Below are 20,851 nucleotides of genomic sequence, written 5' to 3' on the forward strand. Positions count from 1 at the left end.
AGTGTGTAAACTCTTCCGTCATGGCCGACTGCGACTTCATGGAGGGTGGGCTAGAAATGTGCAAAACAGGCTCTGTGAATTGGTTCCAGAACACCATTGGTTAGAAAGCAGGAGAAAAGGAGGCCTCAAACAGAGAGGGCAAACAGAAGATACTCTTACTGTATTGGAGAGATGAAACAGCTCAGGGAGACTGGATTGCTCCCGACCAGCTAGCCCATCCGTGCGGGTGGGGCGGCAATCCGGAGCTGGATTCCTGGGGACAGGTAGAGGGGTCTGTGTGGCCTACTGCATTTGGCGGGTCCCATTTGTCAGAGGGATCTGGGAGAGCCTGCCCCTTATGTTCTTTTGGGACAGGGTTGGAGAGATGCTGAGCCTTTGGGGCTGCTGCACCCCAGGCCTTCTCCTCTGACCTTCTGGGGAATCTTGAATGATTCCTTGGGTGACTGGGTTCCGAGCTGGTGACCACATTAGTTCTGTGCCCACACCTAACGCTTACCTTGTCTCTCCTACATCAGGTGGTGTGAGGGCAGCAAGTGCTCTGAATCTGGCTCTGGAGGGAGACACTGCAGTTAGACAGTGGGAAGAACGTTTTAGCTCTGAGGGTGGAGAGACCCAGGGAGAAGGGGTTTCCTTCATTTCCTGCCCCACAGTGATGATGATGGGGCTGGATGACAGGTCGTGAGTGGACTAATTCCTCACACCACGCCTGTCGGAATGGAAGTCTTACTTTCCCATTGTTAGGAAGCTCGCATTCTCTCCCTGTCCAAGCACACTTGTCCACGTTCAAGATGTCAAATATTTTCTGGGCTAAAGTAGGTGTTTCATCAGCTTGGTTGTCCCCAGGGAGGTCTTCCTGAAGTCAGTGATAGAAGAAGAGATTAAGAAGGGATTGAGATTAAACCACAAGATGGACTCTCTTCCAGTAAAGGGTGGGAGTCTGGGGGACAGGCCACAGGGAAGCTCATGTTGGCTTTACTTATCGTTGGAGACGTGGATGAGCAGGAGCCATCCCATCCACCTAGGTGCTCTTGGCTGGTAGGGAGGGGGTTCTAAGTGGTGGCGGGGAGCTCTTTGGAACCAGGTCCCCACCCCCACCAAAGGTTTGGGTTTGTTATTATCCCTGTGCCAGTGGGGTGTGAGCAGCTCTCGGGCAGAGTTGTATGTGGGGACCTCTCAGTCATCCATCCGTTCCGGTGGCATCAGATACTGTGGGATAGGAGCTTGTGGCCGCAGCTGTAAGAAGTGTCAAGCTGGCTGGGCTTGATGAAACACCAGGCCCCCAGCGCTCTCACCCTCCCTGAGGATCCCGGCCGGCCCTCCGCCCAACCCAACCGTGGTGGTGGGGTGTAACCGCTTGGTCTCACCCTGGCCCGTCTTCCATGCCTTCCACTTCTCATTTCTTGTTGTGTGGGAGTCTCCCTCCTTGTCTCCTGTCTTCCTCAGGCCGAGGAAGGATATTGGGAGGAGAGGTACATGGATATATTCTGTTGGAGGAATCTGGGCCGCTTGACTCATGAAGAGGACAGTCCCTCAGCCCCCATCCCTCAACCTTGCCCTTCCCCGAACTCTTGCTCTTCCCTTCCCTTCCCTTCCCCGATCTTCCTTCCCTCCCTGCTGTCGGTGCTTAAAATAAAGTCACATGGTTCTTGTCATGCTTTCAATCTTTCTGTCCGTTATTTTGGTCCTGGAAAGGGTGGGATCTCCAGGAGGGCATTCAATGTGGTGGGGGCTGCTAAGGCCATGACAGCTGTTTATTTAAGTGAGTGTCAAGGCTGGGGACATTGAGGAGGGGTGTTCTGATGGCTCAGGACTCCAGAGGGAATGCTCCAGTGTCAGGAAGTGTCTGGCCCAGTGTTGCCTTGTAGTGGGTACTGATCGATGTTAAGAGAATAAATGAATTCATCTCTAAGGTCTCCAATTTCCCACAGGGCATCTCCACTTGAATGTTGCACTGATATTTGGAATTCAAAATGCCTTGAAATCACCTCGTCATTTTCCCCTGTACTGATGCCCATTCGTCAGCTTTCCCTCTTTCTACCAGTTCTTTCTAATATTCCAGCTTCAAACCCTTTGATATCATTTTCCCCACCCAACGAGTCACAGAACCCTGCCTATTTTTTCCTTTGAAAAATGCCACTGGGAACTTCTTTTCTTGCAAAATGTCAGACTAGGACCTCTGAAAAACCCTTTTGTCATTAGTCACTTAAGGTTCTGAAAAATATACTTAAAAATATATTTAAATGCATCATTGAGCTAGCAAAAAGGTATGGCAAGTTAGAAGGAGGAACAAAATGGAAATTCCAGAATTGCAAAGTACAATCATTGAAATGAAAAGTTCAATGGATGGGCTTAACGAAAGACTGAAGATGTCAGGGGTAGGGTCTGTATACTAAAGAGAGATGAATAGAAATTTTCCAATCCGAACAACAGAGAAAAAAAGATCGAAGAAAAAGTAACAGAGCCTTGGAGACCTGTGGGACAGTATCAAATAATCTAGCATATGCATATTCAGGGTTCCAGAATGAAAAGGGTGAGAATGATGTGGGAAAGTATTTGAAGGAATACTTGGTGGAAAACAGCAATTGACGGATCCAAGAACCTTGTAGGGCCCAAGAAGACAACTGGCTGTTAGAAGCAAAAATAATGATATTGTTTATAATGTACATAGAAGTAAAAGATCTGGCAACGATGACACAGATGGTGGGGAGGCGGGTCAATGAACACACTATTGTGAAGTGTGGAGTAGCACAGTATTAACTCCAAATAGACTTTGATAATTAAGGATGTATAGTTTTAGTTCTAAAACAACTGCTAAAAACAAATATTTATTATCATAAATAAAAATAAAACGTTTAAAAATTTTTATTTTTTTAAAAAGATTTTATTTATTTGAGAGAGAGAGAGAGAGCGTGAGCAGGGGAAGGGGGAGGGGCAGAGGGAGAAGCAGACTCCCTGTCCAGCAGGAAGCCCGATGCAGGGTTCATCCCAGGACTCTGGGATCATGACCTGAGCTGAAGGCAGACACTCAACCAACTGAGCCACCTGGGCACCCCCCAAAAGAGATATTTCAGTAGAATAAATAATAGTAAATATTTAAAAGTATTTGATGAACTCAAAAGAAAGCAGAAAAGAACAATAGAGGACCCAAAAAACCCACCTGAGACAAGTGAGAAACAAAAAACAAGATGGGTGACTCAAATCCAATTATATAATAATTACATGAAATGTTTATGTTAAAAACTAACCCCTCAATAACAGAAGACAAACAATTCAGTGAAATGGGGCAAAAGATATCAATCAACACTTTACAAAAGAAGATGTGTTAAGGGCCAATGAGCACATGGGAGCTAGTCATCAGGGAAATCTGCTATGAGAAAAACCCAACACCCAGGAGAAGGCTAACATTAAGTGTGGAGCAGTTGGAGCTTTCACGGAGGGTAAAATGGTACAGTCACCTTGGCAAACAGTTTGGCAATTTCTTATCAAGTTAAATGTATACTACCAAATGGCAAAGCAATTCCAGTCTTTGTTATTTATTCAAAAGAAATGAAAAATAGGTTTACATAGAGACTGGTACATGAATTTCATAGGGGCTTCATTTAGAATAGCCCCCAACTGGAAATAACACGTGAATGGACAAACAAAACTGAGATATATTTATACAACAGAATATGACCCAGACATACAAAAGAATGACCTACTGATTCATGAAATGACATGGATGAGCTGAGTGAACAAGTCAGACACAAAAGAGCACATACTGAATGTTTCTATTCCTACGAAGTTCTAGAAGTGGCAATACTAACCTACGGTGGTGGAAATTAGATCAGTGGTTATCTGGGATGGGGTGGGGAGATGGGCAGCAAAGGGACATCGGGGAACTTTCTGAGATGATGGAAATGTTCTATACTTTCATTCAGTTGTGGTTAAATGGGGCATGCATTTGTCAAAACGTGTCAAACTGTATACTGATGTGTACATTTTATTGTATGTATATTTTATCTCAACAAAACTAATAAAAATTAATAAAATGACTTAAAAACCCAGTCTAGAAAATATGTGAAAGACCTATATCTAGAGAAATATAAACATTATGTGAAATGAAAGATAACAAAGCAGTGCTAACTAAATGAGGAGTTAGATCATATTCATAGATGGGAAGCTTCATTATCATAAAGATATTAATTCTCCTTAAACTGATTTACAAGGTCAATGCAACTACAATCAAATTCCAAATAAGGATGTACCTAAATCTTAACAAGTTGATTCTAAAGTTTATGGTGAAGAATAGCAATCAAGAATGGTCAAGGCACTATAAAAGAATAAATAGGGCGCCTGGGTGGCTCAGTTGGTTAAGTGACTGCCTTCGGCTCAGGTCATGATCCTGGAGTCCTGGGATCGAGTCCCACATCGGGCTCCCTGCTCAGCAGGGAGTCTGCTTCTCCCTCTGACCCTCCCCCCTCTCATGCTCTATCTCATTCTCTCTCTCAAATAAATAAATAAATAAATAATTTAAAAAAAAAGAATAAATAGGATAATAAAGAATGAATATTTGCCCTTTCAGAGATAATTATAAAGCTATTAATTCAATATAGTATCCATGAAAGAATAGAGAAATTGACCAATGGAACAAACTAGAGAACCCTTTAATTGACATATAATATATATATAAAAACATAGCATATATATTATATACATATTAGATATGTTTTATGTATAATAGTTTTATTATGATATATAATACAACATACATTATATATAAAACATATTATGCATGTATTATAAACATATATGTTTCATATATACAAAATACATAATATATATCAATTTAGGGGCTCTCTAGTTTGTTCCATTGATCAATTTGTCTGTTCTTGTGTGTATATATTATATAAATATATTAAATATGCTAACTATGTGTAAATATAATATATAACAGGGTGCCTGGGTGGCTCAGTCAGTTGAGTGACTCTTTTTTTTTTTTTAAAGATTTTATTTATTTATTTGACAGAGACACAGCGAGAGAGGGAACACAAGCAGGGGCAGTGGGAGAGGGAGAAGCAGGCTTCCCGCAGAGCAGGAAGCCTGATGCGGGGCTCGATCCCAGGACCCTGGGATCATGACCTGAGCCGAAGGCAGACGCTTAATGACTGAGCCACCCAGGCGCCTCAGTTGAGTGACTCTTGACCTCAGCTCAGGTCTTGATCTCAGGGTCATGAGTTTGAGCCCTGTGTTGGGCATATTTATTCTTTTAAGCATACTCCTTAAAAAAAAAAATATATATATATGTATATATATACACACACATATAACTAAAGTTACATGTAATATATAAAGTTATATATATACTTTATAAATCTATAGCAATATCTTTGATATGCAACAGCAGTGATATTGCAGATCAGTAGTAAAGAAGGGACTATGCATTGGCTAAACACATGAGGAAAAAAAAAAACAGAACTGGATTCCTGTCTTCTGTTATATACAAAATCAATCCCAGGTAAATTCAAATTATAAATGTCAAATGCAAAACTTTAAAATTTTTGGAAGTAAAAGGTGGTGAATGTCTTTCTGACCTTGGTATAAGGAAAGATTTTTTTTTTTAAGATTTTTTTATTTATTCATTTGAGAGAGAGAGCGAGCACGAGAGCATGAGCACGGGGACAGGCAGAAGGAGAGGGAGAAGCAGATGTCCCGCTGAGCAAGGAGCCCAATGCGGGGCTCAATCCCAGGACCCCAGGATCATGACCGAGCGGAAGGCGGACGCTTAACCAACTGAGCCACCTAGGATAAGGAAGGATTTTTATGCAAGGCACACCGAATGTTTAATATGAAGGAAAAGGTGGGAAAATTACACATTAAAATTAAGAACTTTTGTTTATTAAATATGCACAAATTGAAAAGACAAGCCATAAACTTGAAGGTGATATTCGTAATACATATAAGTGACAAAGTGTAATATCTAGAAATAGAAACTTATATAGAAATATAAAAGCACTTAGAATCTAATAAAGATAAGGCAAAAAAACCCAAAAGAAAAAATGGGCAAAAGAAAAGGAAATCCATACAGATAATAAACATTTAAAGGGATATTCAGCTTAGATAAGAATCATGAAAATGCAAAGCAAAACCAAAAATAAGACTGTTTATATCATTTCATTGTTGAAAATTAAGATGTGTCAGAAAAGATATGAATCTGATCAAAGTGTAAATCATTATTACAACAGCTTTGGAAAATAATTTTTGTCTTGTAATATTGAACATTTGATCCAGAAATGGCAGTCCTACATGTGCATCACAAAGAAATCCTCACCTATGTCCATCAGGGGTCATTCAGAAAAATATTCATAGCACCATCTTTATAAGAGAAAACAAAACAAAACAAGACAATAATAGAGTTACATAAAGTGTTGTGTATTTACGTAATAGGATGCTATGAATCCTAGTGGAGGACTCCTTGTTCCATAGTATTAAAAAAAAAAAAAAGCAAGTCCCTTTTAAGTAATATCCTTTAAAAAAACAAAAAATGAAACCCAACCAAACAAGGAAAACTGAAAAAAATTTTTTTTTCAGATATATGCATGTGTGTGATATAACTAGAAGAAAAGAAAGCAAGGGCATGATGACACAAATTCAAGGAAGTGGTCGCCCCTAGAGCAAGAAGGAATGGGGGACAAGCGGGGGACGGAGTGTGCAGGCACATGTAAGTTACTAGTAACATTTGGTTCTTGTGCTCATAAGTGGGCTCATGGGTATTCATTTTCATTGTATTATTAAATACATAATAAAATCAATATACTATTTATAAGACATGAAACCTCAACGGAAGGCCCAATTGAAAACCTAAAGATAAAACCAACAAACCTAAACAGAAAATCTTACCTAAAACATAAGGCCATAAATTCAATGTTAAGGTGAATGGTCAGGGGGTCAGAGTGCATCGTACACAGTAGGAGTGAGAAGTTCTTCATGAAACTTATTTCCGCTTATGTGCGTGAATATGTATGTAGGTACAGATTCATGATATAAAATATATTTCTTATTTTGAGTGTGGTTAAAAGATGGTTTGACAGCCAGTACCCTAAACTACCTCTTGTCAAAGCATAGCAGCAGATAGGTACCTAAAAGTTCCTACCAGTTTTATTAGCACAAAAACAAAAGTATACATATGTATACCTGTAGGAGAATGGAGACATAATCACACGCTGGGATACTATACAGCAGTGAAAAATAAATAACGCTACATGCGTCAAAATCTCACAAACAGAATGTTGGGGAGGGAAAAGCAAGTCATAGAAACAGTGTAATTCTATTTTTATAAAAGTTTAAAGTTAGGCAGAACTAAACAATTGCTTAGGGATTCATATGCACACGATAATAAAGAACAGGTGAGGAATGCTTAATACAAAACCCCAGGATCGTGGCTACTTTGGAGATTGGATGGGGTTAGGGACAGAGGATGCTGTAATTAGGAAGAGTCCCACATGGGGCTTCGAAGGTATGGATGGGTACACAAGGATTTGTTTTATTACTGCTGCAATTTAAATCATTCAATGTATGTTATATATCCTCTTTTGCATGAATGAAAAGTTTATGAAACAAAAAGACAATGCTGCTCAGCTTGTGCTCTCTGGGTCCTGGTTACTCCTTCAGTTTAGAGGCATCATCCTACCCAGGATTTTCCACCTAGTCTTGGAACTGGAACCCCAGGCCCAGTCTATCTCTCTCCCTTCCCACTGCATTCAGATAGGTCTTCCTCATCGCATACCAAGGTGGTGGTCTGCTTGAGCACCTTCTGTGGCTCCCTATTTCTAACTCCATATGTCCAAACTCCTTGGCTCCACACATTTCCTCCACCTGAAGGACCCTTCCTTCCTTCTCCTCCTCCTCCCTTCAAGGTCCATTCCAGCCCAGGGACCTCTACTCTCCCACCCAGGCTGACAGAACTGCCCCTTCCAGCCCCTGTCAGAACTCTGCAGTTATAATAAGGTGAGGTCACAAAGCCCCCAGGAAGGAGAGGCTATGTCCTCAGAGGCAAGGATTCTGGGAGCTGCTTGGGCTGGAGCTGGGCTTAGGTGCTCACTGGAGGCTTGGCGGAGACTATAGCTCTCTTCATCATGGTGAGACTTGTCCACGTGGCGTGCTGGGACGCATGGGATAAGGGGGTCTCAGACTCTGCCCAGATCTGTTGGACCCAGCCAGGCACAAGCTTGTCTGCTGTGTCTGCAGCTTTTGGGAATGGAAGCGGGAAAGGGTGGGCTGTGGGATGAGGGCAGAGATAGGCAGGAGATGATGTTTCGCTGATTGTTCATATCCATTTCCCACACCCCATCTGCCCTGGAAAGCAATTTGCACTGGGCTGGTGTGAACAGTGTCTGTTCTCTGGGTTAAAGAGTGTGTGTGACTTTATGTTCCTCCGAGTATAGAGCAAAGAGCACGGGCTTCAGATGCAGTCCAGCTCAGCTACTGGCTGGCAGGGTCACTCGTGGCCCGCCAGGTCCCTACTTCCTCACACGGTAGAGGTAGTGAGCCTCAGCTCGCCCAAGGAAAGATAATGGAGACAGTGACATCCACCTGGCCTAATTCATAGGTGGTCATGAGCCCCGGTGAGATGGTGGAGGTAAAAGACCTTGAACGGTATAAGGCACCGTGTGTCCTCCCAAGCCCAGGCTGGTTACGGACTGGCGTGTGGAGACAAGGTGCAGGAAGGGGAAAGGCCCCCTGGTTTTGTCCCTTGCAGACAGCACTCCCACCACAGTGGCCTTGCTTTGGGGAAGGAACTGGAATCAGGATCCCTGTCACTGATTAATAGCATTCATCAAATTAAGGAAGTTTCTTCTTATTCTTAGTTTTTTTTTTTTTTTTAAGATTGTATTTATTTATTTGACAGAGAGAGACACAGCGAGAGAGGGAACACAAGCAGGGGGAGTGGGAGAGGGAGAAGCAGGCTTCCCGCGGAGCAGGGAGCCCGATGCAGGGCTCGATCCCAGGACCCCGGGATCATGACCTGAGCCGAAGGCAGACGCTTCACGACTGAGCCACCCAGGTGCCCCCCATTCTTAGATTTTTAAAAGTATTTTTTTTAAAGATTTTATTTATTTGTTTGACAGAGAGAGACACAGCGAGAGAGGGAACACAAGCAGGGGAGTGGGAGAGGGAGAAGCAGGCTTCCCGCCAAGTAGGGAGCCCAATGTAGGGCCTTGTTGGCTCTCCTCATCTCCCTGACCCTCCCCCGTTCTGGGCTGCCTCCACCCCACAGTGTGAGGAGGTACAGGAGACCGTGCAGAAACCCAGGCAGAGCCTGAGGCACAGTAAGGAGGAGCTGAACAGGCTTAACCAGGCCATCCAGCGGCTGACTGCGGAGGTGGACAGCGCTAAGAGTCAGGTGAGGGGTGGCTGCGTGGGGGGCGCACCAGTGAGGGAGGAATGGTGGGAGGGTGTCCATTATCATGTGACAACTAGATTGGTCACCCCTCCTCCTCTGGAATAGATGGATAGAGTTTCTCCTTGTGAGTGTCTGAGCAAACGGAAGCGTGGCTGTATGTGTACATCATGCTGCATTTGCCTAGGACTCCCTGTCTTTCGTGTGGGCAAGTAATTAACATGTAGGTAAATATGTATAACTATGTATGCTTGTTTGCAAATCACTTTTTATGTGTATGTGCATTTTTGCTATCTGTGTGTTATGTTTGTCCTACGTAGCATTAAACTTGAGCTCACCTTTAGAAATTGCAAGATTTTACCTAGAAATCCAGTTTTCTGGGTTCTCTTTAAAAATGTGCAGATTTGGCAACATTTGGCTAGAGAAGAGAGGCCTCTGTCTTCTCTGTCGCCTTCACACAGGGCCGCGCTCCTTTTGTGGGCCCCAGACCCCACCGCCCCAAGTTGCATCCTTTGATACAGAAGTGGAGGGCTCTTTGCCATTGATCATCATCTTGGCCGGCCCTGTTGTTATCCTTGTGGAAGACAAAATGCACCTGACCCATGTCTCTAAGTTAGAGAAGTGAGAGACTGACAACGTGCAAGGGGTCCCGGTGATTGCAGGAGAATGAGAATGTGCATACTTCTTTCTGGAACTTCATACTATTGATATATAGCTGACATTTGGCCTTTACCTTTTGATGCCTCCAGCCAGGCCTCTGTAGGCATTCAGATTTGCAGCTCAGGCTCTAGGCCTTAGAAAGGAGAGGTTCCTACATGAATGCTTTCTTTCTCCCTACTTCTCTGCCTCTCAACCTCCTCTCTTTCCTCCCAGCCGCCCTGGTGAGCCCCCAGGCTCATGTTCTACCTGCAGAGGAAAGGGCATCTGCTCCCTGTTTTTTTCCTGCTTTCTGCAGGTACAAGTGTCTCAGGCTTGGAGGGCTTCGCCCTTCTTTAGGAACTGATGGCTATGAGGAGGAGCAAGCTGTTCAGGTTCCAGGGGGTGGCACAGTGATTTGGTGTCCCTGTCACGGTTCAGTCTCCTGCCTGCCTCAGCTGTGTTGATACCCACCCCTCTCACCCCAGTTTCCTAAGCAGCAAGCACACCTCACAAGGCAAGCGTTTATCATCATCATCACCATCATCATCCTCATCATCGCCGTATTTCCACAGAGACTACAGATGCTGGTTTCCTGTGAGGAAAGGATATTCTTCCAGTTAATTTTCCTGATGGAACAATAATCCCAGCATGATGTGCTCAGGAGCATTTGATGCTCCCTGGATCGTAGCTCCTATTAGAAGAGTCACATACTAGATGTGACAGGCTCTCTCTCAGCCAGCCTGGGCTGGCCCCAAGTCTCCATCTTGGGAGCTGAGCAGACACACACCATATTTTTCGGAACAGGCAGGCTCTTTCCTTACAATGATCTCTACTCCCTCACTGGCCCTCTGAGAAAGGTCTGGATCCTTGAAGCGGGGGAGGGTGGGAGCCAAGGATGTCCTGTCCGTGGTCTTCCCTTTGCCCCCAGCCCTGTGAACTAGACAGAGCCACGGAGCCACGAGCTCAGCAGGAGGGGGGTGCCTCGGACAGTGCCCAGGGCAAGCTGGCCTGGCTGGAGGCCGCCCTGCAGCGAGCCAAGCACGACATGGTGCGCCAGCTGCGCGAGTACCAGGATCTCATGATCGTCAAGCTGGGCCTGGACTTTGAGATCGCCACCTACCGCAAGCTGCTGGAGGGCGAGGAGAGCAGGTGAGGGCTGGGTGGTGCCTTGGATGTGCACATGGTGAGGGGTGCAGGGGGTGCAGGGAGGTCACTACCTGGGTCCTCACCAGCTGGAGAGGGGCGGGGAGAGATGACCTGGGTATCCAGGGACTTGTTCTCCTGGAGCCAGTTTCTCCCCACCAGCTTGAGGCCCTTTAGACAAAACGTTCCAGCCGATGAGCACCTTTGGCACGTGCGATGGGACAACTTGTGAAGTCATTCACCTGCAGGGGCAGAGAGCTGGGGTCACTCTGTCCATCGAGACAGCTGCAGGGACCAAGGCCCAGCCAGGGGGGAATAAGGTCCCCCATGTAGAGGGCCTTCTCCTTGGTTCTGCCCTTCTCCCCCAGGCCTGGGGAAGGCAGGGTTTATGGGAATAGGTAGGGCCTGGCTTTTAACCTTAGACAGTAGAGATCCAAGGGCTGTTAGCTCCAGCTGGGTACCCCAGGCCGAGGGGAGGGAAAGGGAGCCCACCATGCAACAGGCAGGCTGCATTTATTCTTTCCTTTCAATCCCACAACACCCCCGGGAGGGAGGTGCTGTCAATCCCATTTTACAGATGGGGAAACTGAGTCTCAGGGTAAAGGACCCCTTCAAGGACACACAGGTAGAAAGTGCCTGGGTGAGGCTTGACCAGTACTCTTCAGATAGTTGAGCTATTTCCTCTGTGGTGTCCTTTAAAATGCCCCCTTTAAAAGGCTAAGCTTAGGCCAAAGAAAGCATAGCTCTTTAGCCTTCTTGAGAAACTCCTCCAGGAAGTCATCAATAAAACTGAGCTATTTGAGTTTAAGGAGGAAGGATTGAGTTTAAGGTCCAGAGGAGTCTGATGCAAAAGGGCTGTGGGGATCTGAGAGAACCAGGAGCATGCATGACAGACAGATCTCTGCCTGTGGGGGAAAGCCAGGAGAGTTTTGTTTTGGAGAATGGGGATTATTATACCCAGGAGGTATATTCACTCACCTGCTTCCTCCTTCTCCCCTGCAGGCTTGGTCTGGGATTTGGGGCAGGGAGCTTCTGTAAGTAAATAATAGACCTAGGTTGGGTTAGAGGAGTCAAATCTTATCCCCTCTCCTTTGGGTGTAGTCTTTTGGGAAGGGAGAAGGGCTCTGCTTCCACTGTGTCTCCCTTTTTTGGGGGGACTGTTTCTTCTCGTGGGGGTAATTCTTTGGGTGTGTCGGGGAGGATGTCTTGTGGTCTGTCCTTTTTGGGGAGGTTCTGTTGGTTTGTCCTGGGGTGTGGGAGGAGGTTCTGTGGGGTCTGTCCTTGTGGAAGAGACTGTTTGATTCTCGCGTGGGGAGAATCTGTGTGTCCGACTCCAGGGAGGGGGCATTCTTGAGTCTGTTTCTTGGGGGAAGGGGTCTGTGTATCATTACTTTGGGGAGTTTGCATCTGTCTGGGGCGGGGAGGAGGGTCTTTGCATCTGCCCTCTGGGAGAGGAGTCTGTCTGCCTTCCGGGGCGGAGCGGCTCTCTCAGACAGCCACTGTCCTCTCAGCCCTGGGCAGCGCTCCACCCTGCGGGCTCGGCTCAGCCTCGGGCCCCGCCCGCCTGCCGCCTCCCGGCGCGGGCTCCGGCGCCCTGGAGACGAGCGCCCCTGGCGGCGGCTGCGCGCTCTGCGGCTCCCCCGGCTGCCTCGGCGGCTTCGGCTGCGGCGGCGCCCGCGGATGTTGAAGGTTCCCGCCCAGCTCCGGAGAAGTCAGAGACCCCTAGTTCCTGCCCCAAGGACTTGACCCTGTACCTCAGACGCCCCCTCCCACGGAGCTGGCCCTCACTTCATCTTTCCTTCTTGCTCCCCCCGCCCCACCCCACCCCACCCCGGAGCGTAAAGTTTGGAATCTCGCTTACTGGGTGGTGACTGCCCTGTCCCCTGGGTGAAGGTAGCCGGGACGCTGTGCCACTGGGGGAGGCCTGGTGGCTTACCTGGACACAGTACCCTGCTCCTCTGACCTGCCCCCCACTCCTCTTTCCCTGAGACTCCTCCTTTGCAATAAAAAAGTTCTTCAGTGGACTGAGCCCCCTGGGGCTGTTTGTGTCTGGATTCCTCAAGCTGTGTCCAGAGCACAGAGGAAGCTGGAGGGGGTTTGCAGGGAGGGGAGAAAAGGAGAGGACACTACCAGGAAGCAACCCTCCCCTTGTGGCGTGTGGGTCCACGAGACTTCAGTTGGCAGTGATATCCCAGAACCAAGACCCTAAGGGTTGGTGGTGGTAGGGGTGGGCAACTGTGGGCCCCTGGGGAAAGTGAAAGAAGGGGTTAATTCTATTCCCAGCCTCAGCGCCCCTCTGTGGAGCACTGCCTTCATTCATCCACACACTGGCTCTATGGACACTTACAGAATGGCCTCTGAGGGTCAGGTGTAGTGCCGAGTGAGCAAGGCACCCTGGTTCTGGAAGGGAGGCAGGCCAGAAACTGGGAAAGCAGCCCAAGAGAGAATGGCGTGAGATGGGGATGAGGGCGAACCGTTCTCTACTGCCCTGGCAAGGGCCCTTGGGCACGGGCCCTGGGGAAGATGGCCCTCGCAGATTGGGGCTGGGGGATATGAATATTGGGTGGCCCAGGCCCGGGGTCTAGTCTAACCAGTGACCTGGTGGCGGGCTGGGAACAACATTACCTTGGTGAAGGAGGGCGTGTCTTTGGAATCAGATGGAGGGTTCCAGCTCTGCCTCTTACTTCTAGGTCTAAGGTGTAGTTTGCTCTGAGTTTTCACAAGGCAACTGGACTCTGGGGGGGGGGGTGGGGGCGGGCAGAAGATAGGCCAGTTTGGGGGCTGGGGTGGCCAGAGAAGGGCTGCGTTTCTGGGCTCTTTCTTTTCCCCATAGGCCCACGAGAAGCTTCCATTCGGTGAGCTCACATTCTTTTCTGTTGCACAAAGGGTTACATCATCAGCACATCTGGGAACAATGGTTTCTGCTTTCTCTGTCCCTGGGTGGGGTTAAGGTGCGTCACTGGCCAGAGGCCCTGGCTTTACCTTTTAAGGTACAGTAGGGCCAGGGTGTCTGCTCTGTTCTCCTGGGTCCTCGCCCAGAAAACAGGTCTCCAAAGGGCCCCCTTCCTGGGTAAACAGAGCAGTCTCATGCAAGAGGAATGAGACCGAAACTTGGCTGGAAGGCTGCCTCCCAACCTGAGGGGTAGGGGACGTGGACCCACTCGAGTCCCATTTGGTCAACACGGACCGACACCAACGGTCAACATTCTTACCACACTCGCGGTGCGAAGTCACTGCCTGAAAGCAGATCCACCCCTCTGCGAGATTTCTCAGTTGGGCTCCATGTTCCCTGCATTTCGCCAAGAGGTAATGATAGTCCATGCTTTTCAAGGTCAGGTTTTCCCAGCTGCTGTGCTGATCAGGTCAAGGGAAGTGCTGAAGGAAATATCACCAGCAGCTCTTGGCAGGATTTATAGTAAGCATTCTGCAGCCTACATCACCGACGACTGGCTGCTCACGTTTTCCCGCCTCAAATCCCAAGCCTGATGTCCCTTCGGATCCCAAGGGCTGCCAGGTCAGGCTTGCGTGTCTTGCATTGCATGTTTGCGGTTTGGGGACCGATTCTCTGAGTGGCTCCCTTGGCCACGGGCCACATTCCATGCTGGGGCGGGAAAGAACTGTCTGGTGCATTTATAGAGTCGTTTACCAGCCTATTTAGAAGCTTTGTTAGTGGAGGTGACTTCTGAAGGGAGGCGGATTGTCAACCGTTGAGTCATCGCATCTCAGGAGAAGGGGGGACCACTAGGGGTCAGTCTTCTGTTGGCTCCTCATGCCTGCCTTACGCTTAATAGCCCAGAAGCATGACAGATGTAACTTAGCTGTGTGGGCATCTCCATATGAACCCCTCAAGGCCAGTGACTGTCCCGGTCACCCATCACCAGGGCCTGCCACATGGTAGTTATGAACAGGTCGAACAAGGCTCTATGTTTGGTCCACTCTGTCTTTGGATGCACTGGGTCGTTCTTCCACCATTAATGTGTCTCACCTCACGGAAACCCCTCAGGAGTCTCTTGATGAATCGAACTGCAATCCTACCTGATGTAATTCCAGCTGCAGTGTATCAGCCAGGCCAGCCTGGAGGAAGGAAAGAAGGGTCTGGATTCTGTTCCCAGTCTTGCTGTTATCCCGGCCACACGCTGCCTGTTTCTGAACCTCAGTCCTGCCCTCCCCAAATCTAACTGGTGAAGATTCATTTATCCCTTTTAGTTTTCCTCCCTACTTGACCTCTCTGCACCATGATTTACCTGTAAAATACAAATGTACCTGTCACAGGGTTGTGTGGAAAAATATATTGCTATATGTAAAGTGCTTAAAACATACTAGGAATTACTTAAACGTAATTAGTATCTCATGTACTGGGCTTTGGGCACCTTTACAGAAGGCAGTATAAGTCTAAAGCCGGCTGGTCTCTTGCTGCCCCAGGTGGAACTAGGGTGTCTACAGGGCAGGAGGGGAGCTAGGGGAACCCACTGGCTCGATCTGGCACCTCCGGGGCACCTCCCCAGTGTGAGAATTGGCGGCACCTCCCTTACCACTCCGCCTTAGTCCAGTTCTCCATCTGGGATCACCCCCTCCTCCCCCACCAGCACGAGTCCACCTGTGCGCTCCCACTGCAGTCCTATCCACATGCACCCATAAAACTCACCTCTTCGGCCCATACATACAGGCATACGCACATTCACACACACAAAGACACATCTAGAAAGGCTCACAGTCACACACACACACACACACACACGCTGCCCCACAGATGCCCAGAGTTGTCAATCATACTGTTCTACTCACAGCTGCCCACAGACAGTGAGCTATGCGGAATCAAGGTACAGACGGCAAGCGCCCAGCACAACCGCACGGACGCCCCACTTTCCTCTAGCTCCTAGTCCTGGCCTACCTCTTCTGAAGACTAACAGAGCTTTAAATTGGCAAAGGACCTTAGCAACCATCTTATCTAAACATTTTATTTCACTAGTGAATGCACGGAGGCGCAGAGGTGGGAGGTGACTTGTTAAAGGTCACACAGTGAGGTGTTCCATTTTTTTTCACCATTCGGCATCATGAGTATCATGTGCTTGATTCATTCACTCTTGCTTCTCTTCCTGAGCCTGTCCAGGAGTGGGAACTAGAGGGAGGTGAGGACTGTGCTCTTGGAGTAGGACAAAGCTGAAAGTTAGAGCTGGAGGGAGGCTGAGAGTAAGTTTGGCAGGTCATTAGGGCCCAGCTGGGCTGATGAGACCCGTGGGAGAGGAAGGGAGGGGTCAGCTGGCAGAATTGAGAATTTCGTTGGGACTGGAGTTGCGGGTGGCTTCTGAACCGAGGGATAGAGTGACAGAGCTGGGGTTTGGGCCTCAGGTCTAGACTCCTGATGGCCTGCTTCTGAGCTGTGTGGTGTCACAGCACAGAGGGCTCGTTGGAACAGTTGCACACTCCGGAACTCTTCTAGAATTCTGCCTTGCTCAGAATTCCATCAGGAGGGGAGAGGGGCCATATTGGTGGATGGGAGGCCTTGGATTGATCTTCTCCCTTAAAACAGTGAGTTCTTTTCAGACCACTTGCTTCTGGTCTCTCAACATTCTTGTTTATTTCTACTGGCCTGAGGGATGGGAACTTAGATTTCTGTACCATTTTCTGGGTCTGGGCCTGGAAGTTTAGAAATTGACCCTGCAGTACAAATGTATATTCAGGGACTTGTCTTTGCCCATCATGAAGCTGAGGGGCCATCTCCCCACTTTCTTTGCTCCTTGTAAGAGCCTCGTCAGTGTCAAGGGGGCAACAGTTCTCTGCATGAAGGAGCTCAATGGCTCCAGAAGATGTGGAGATTTCTCTGTTTGCTATCTCTGATCACAGATATAAGTATAATATGATATAAATGTGTAAATGTGATCAGTTTACAGATGCTCATGGGAGGCTGGCCATGGCCTTGCCCCTTAGAGGGATTTCCACTTTATATTCTGCAAAAGTACACTGCTAATCGCAAGTGCATATCGTGGTTATTTTGTGGAATTGTCTAAGCATGTTACGTGTATGAAATTCCTAGTCCTCCTATCTGCCCTAGGAGGTAGGTGCTCTCTTATCATTCTCACTTTAGAGATGTGGAAATGGAGGCACAGAGAGGACAAGTAAATTGCCCAAGGTCACTCAGCCAGGAAAGAACAGAGCCCAGTTTCAGACCCAGGTAATCTGGCTCCAGAGTCTGTGCTCACCTCTGTGCCACATCATCATCTTGCTACATGCTGTTTCCTATTTTGGAGGTAATTTATCAGCTATGGCAGGTCTCCAAACCCCAAAAGGACTCCATTTTGGGGCACCTGGGTGGCTCAGTCGGTTAAGCATCTGCCTTCAGCTCAGGTCATGATCCCAGGGTCCTGGGATTGAGCCCCGCATCAGGCTCCCTGCTCCACGGAAAGCTTGCTTCTCCCTCTCCCACTGTCCCTGCTTGTGTTCCCTCTCTCGCTGTCTTTCTGTCAAATAAATAAATAAAATCTTAAAAAAAAAAGGACCTCATTAAAAGAAAAAAAAGTAGCCACATCAAAGGTTTTTTGAAAGTTTAAATAGTGTTCATGTATTTACCCTTTAAGGAATTCTCATAAATTTCTCAGGCATGAGTCTTCCACAGCAAAGCAATGAGTGGTGTTTCCTTAAGCTTTGAGTGGCTGGTGAATCTAATTTTCGTTATCCATCAGTTTACAGATATGCACAGGATGATTTCGGGGAGGCAATTGTGGGCTAGTGAAATGACCACAAGTGGTGGTGCATACAGGCTTCAAACACCAGCCAGATACTGAAACTTGTGGGGCACTGGCCCAGTTACTGAGCATCTCTGGCTGCTTCATCTGCAAGATGTATCACAGTGGATAAGATCATGACAGTTGTGTGCATAAAATTACATCGTGTAGACGCCTAGCACAACGCTTGGCTCAATCTGAAACTGCTGTGAGCCCAGGGACAGAGGACTGTGCTGGAGACCCCAGACTAGACCTTTTTCTGCTCCATGTAACTCTGGGGACCTTCCCATATCAGGACCCTTGTGGATTACAGAGGTGCAGACAAGGCTCAGAGTTGGCTACATTGATTTATTGGAAACACAGATCAAGACAGAGATGAACACGGCAGAGATGGAAGGGGAATATTGGGGGGATGGGGTACGGCCATCACCCAGGGCAGCGCAGGTTGGGCCCTTATCCTGGCCCTCCGGCCCCTGAGCCCCCTTCCTATGGGCATCAAGGGGACTTCTTTTTAGGGGTAGCCTTTCCCAGCGCGGGCAGCAGAACTGAGGAGGAAGGGATCACACACAGATGTGAGAGGCTGGGAGTGGGACAGACCTTTCAAAGTGCCAGAGAAGTAGTCGAGAGCTTGCTCCACCTGGAGGCTGGGTGGGAGAGACACGAGGCCCGCGGCTTGAGCTCGGGTGTCTAGCATCTGCGGCAGCTGCTGGTGCAGGAGCCCACGCCGCAGGAGCTGATGCCGCAGGAGCCCACACCGCCGGTGCCCAGGCCGCAAGACGTGACGGAGTTGCAGGGGGCGCAGGGGGCGCAGGGCGTGCTCGGGGCGCAGGGGGCGCACATGCCCGTGCTCACGGCCAGGTTCCCGCTGCAGGGGGCGCCGCACACGCTGCCGGTCACCGGCCGGGAGCCGGACACGCAGAGGTCCCCACAGACGACCCCGCCCCGGGAGCTGCTGACACCTGCGAACCCCAAAGGCTCAGTCAAAATTCTGGGGGGGTGGATCATCAGCTTCCCCGAGGACGCCCCTCCCCAGGCCCTGAGCTCTGTGTATTCAAAGTCCGGAGAATCTTTACTTAAAACACTAGGTCCATCTAGTTCCAAAGCTGCTGTCTTTCCTGCTCTCTGACCCCAAATCCCTCCGGCTCTGATGCCAGCCCCATTTAGCTTTCAGGGGAAGCCCCCCCTCCAAACTCTGCCATTCCTTCTAGAAGGGAATAAATGCACACGGGGGCTGTGTTACTCACAGACATTCACTGCGCCAACGCCTTCACATAGTCTGAGGGGGAAAAAGAAAAAGGCAACATGAGTGATTCGGCCAGAGTTGCAGATAGAGCTCCCCAAATTCCTGGGGGTGGGGTCCACAAGTGGTCAGGGTAAAAGCAAAGGGTCTGAGAGAAGAGCCCTCCCAAGCTACCCCCTCCCCCAAAGTGATGAATGAGAGGCTGTCTTAGATCCCTGGGCCTCCTTCCTGACCCAGGAGAAAGGGTGCTGTTTATTCAAGGGGCAGGAATGAGCAGCTCAGAGCCAGGCTGGGTTGGGCCCCACCTCTGTTCTTCGCCCTCCAGCAGCCGCCTGTAGGTGGCGATCTCGATGTCTAGGCCCAGCTTGGAGTTCATCACCTCCTGGTACTCCTTGACCAGGCAAGCCATGTCCTGCTTGGCCTTCTGCAGGGCGGCCTCCAGCTCAGCCAGCTTGCAGCGGGCATCGCTCAGAGCCGCCTCACCCTGCTGCTCCGACTGGGTCACTGCGGCCTCCAGCTTAGAGTTCTGGGGGCCCAGAGGAGAACAAGGTGTGTTATGGTCCTGGGTCTCTCCGTCCATTTCCTGGATGTGTCCAGTCTCTTCCCTCCCCAGCTGGGAACACCCCAAGAACAGCCCTCTCCCATCATGAGCCATGTGCCCTCGAGGGTCCACAACCAAGGACTTTAGTCATGCAAATGGGCTGGAGCATGAATGGTGAGATCCACTGAGGACACACACTGCCTGTGTGATCCTGGGGAGGCCCCAGGCAACACTTACCTGGCACTTGGCATTCTCAACCTCAGCGGTCAGCCTCTGGATCATGCGGTTGAGCTCATTGATCTCCTCCTTGGTGCGGCGCAGGGTCTCCCCATGCCGGATCACCGTGGCCTTCATCTCCTCACACTGGGAGGAAGCAGACATGCCCCTGAGGCTCAAGAGGCAGTGTCCCACCCATTCAGACACCACAGATGATTGGTAGGTTGTACAGTGCTCAGCCTGTGCAACCATACGTGGCAGCCCTGCCCAGCCACTATAACCTGAGAGCTGTCTGCCCTTCTGTTACCATCTTAGGGGTCAAAATTTCCAAGCAAAAGACGCCCTGTTATTAAATGCCTGCCTTCCCTGTCACTGCTATGTCTAGGAGGCAGGTGTCCTCTGCCCCTCACCTTGCTGCGGTACCAGGACTCGGCCTCAGCCCGGCTGCGGCTGGCGATATCGTCGTACTGAGCCTTGATCTCAGCCACAATGCTGTCCATGTTCAGGTCCCGGCTGTTGTTCATCTTGACGATGACCGAGGTGTCTGAGATGTGGGCATTGAGAACACGGATCTCCTGCAGACGGTGGGGGGTGGGAGGATGGGAGGATCTTGTTTACACCCCAGCCTCATCCACCACAGTGTGGACCCAATCTTCTCAGCCCTTCCCTGGTCTCCAGCCCCTGCTCACATGACAGCCTCATGGACTGCAGCCCCAACCCAAATCCCTGGCCAACTCCAGTCCTAGGCCAAAGCCCCCTCTTCCAGGCTGGTTGCCAGTTTTCTGCCTGGACCACGGCCCCTCACCTCCTCATACAGGCGCCGCAGGAAGTCGATCTCCTCAGTCAGGGCCTCCGCGTTGGCCTCCAGGTCTGACTTGCGGAGGTAGGCACAGTCCACATCCTGAAGGGGAGAAGGGGGCACGGTGTCTCATTGGGAAGGCCACACAGAGCTCTCCCCACCTGGGAGGGCC

At 49.1% G+C, this 20,851-nt stretch overlaps 2 protein-coding genes across 2 annotated transcripts in view; one reads left to right on the plus strand and one right to left on the minus strand.

The window, feature by feature from the left end:
• The first annotated feature begins 8,608 nt into the window (after positions 1-8,608).
• Positions 8,609-20,851, plus strand: part of LOC102741615 (keratin, type II cuticular Hb6-like) — a 15,533-nt gene continuing 3,290 nt past the window's right edge. Inside the window, exons 1-2 of the mRNA XM_006745824.3 lie at positions 8,609-8,617; positions 9,257-9,361. Of these exons, the coding sequence (XP_006745887.2) occupies positions 8,609-8,617; positions 9,257-9,361 (114 nt within the window). The remainder of the gene's footprint in view (positions 8,618-9,256; positions 9,362-20,851) is intronic.
• On the minus strand, positions 18,252-20,765 carry LOC102731744 (keratin, type II cuticular Hb1-like). Its single transcript, XM_081821731.1, has 6 exons — positions 20,686-20,765; positions 20,291-20,455; positions 19,902-20,027; positions 19,429-19,649; positions 19,128-19,159; positions 18,252-18,842 (listed from the first exon to the last, which is right to left on the minus strand). Exons 2-6 carry the CDS (start codon positions 20,402-20,404, stop codon positions 18,571-18,573), a joined length of 765 nt encoding a protein of 254 aa, XP_081677857.1. The 5' UTR covers positions 20,405-20,455; positions 20,686-20,765; the 3' UTR covers positions 18,252-18,570.

This window comes from Leptonychotes weddellii, chromosome 5 (genome assembly GCF_054177405.1).
Source record: "Leptonychotes weddellii isolate Sample4059 chromosome 5, ASM5417740v2, whole genome shotgun sequence".
Classification (NCBI taxonomy): Eukaryota; Metazoa; Chordata; class Mammalia; order Carnivora; family Phocidae; genus Leptonychotes; species Leptonychotes weddellii.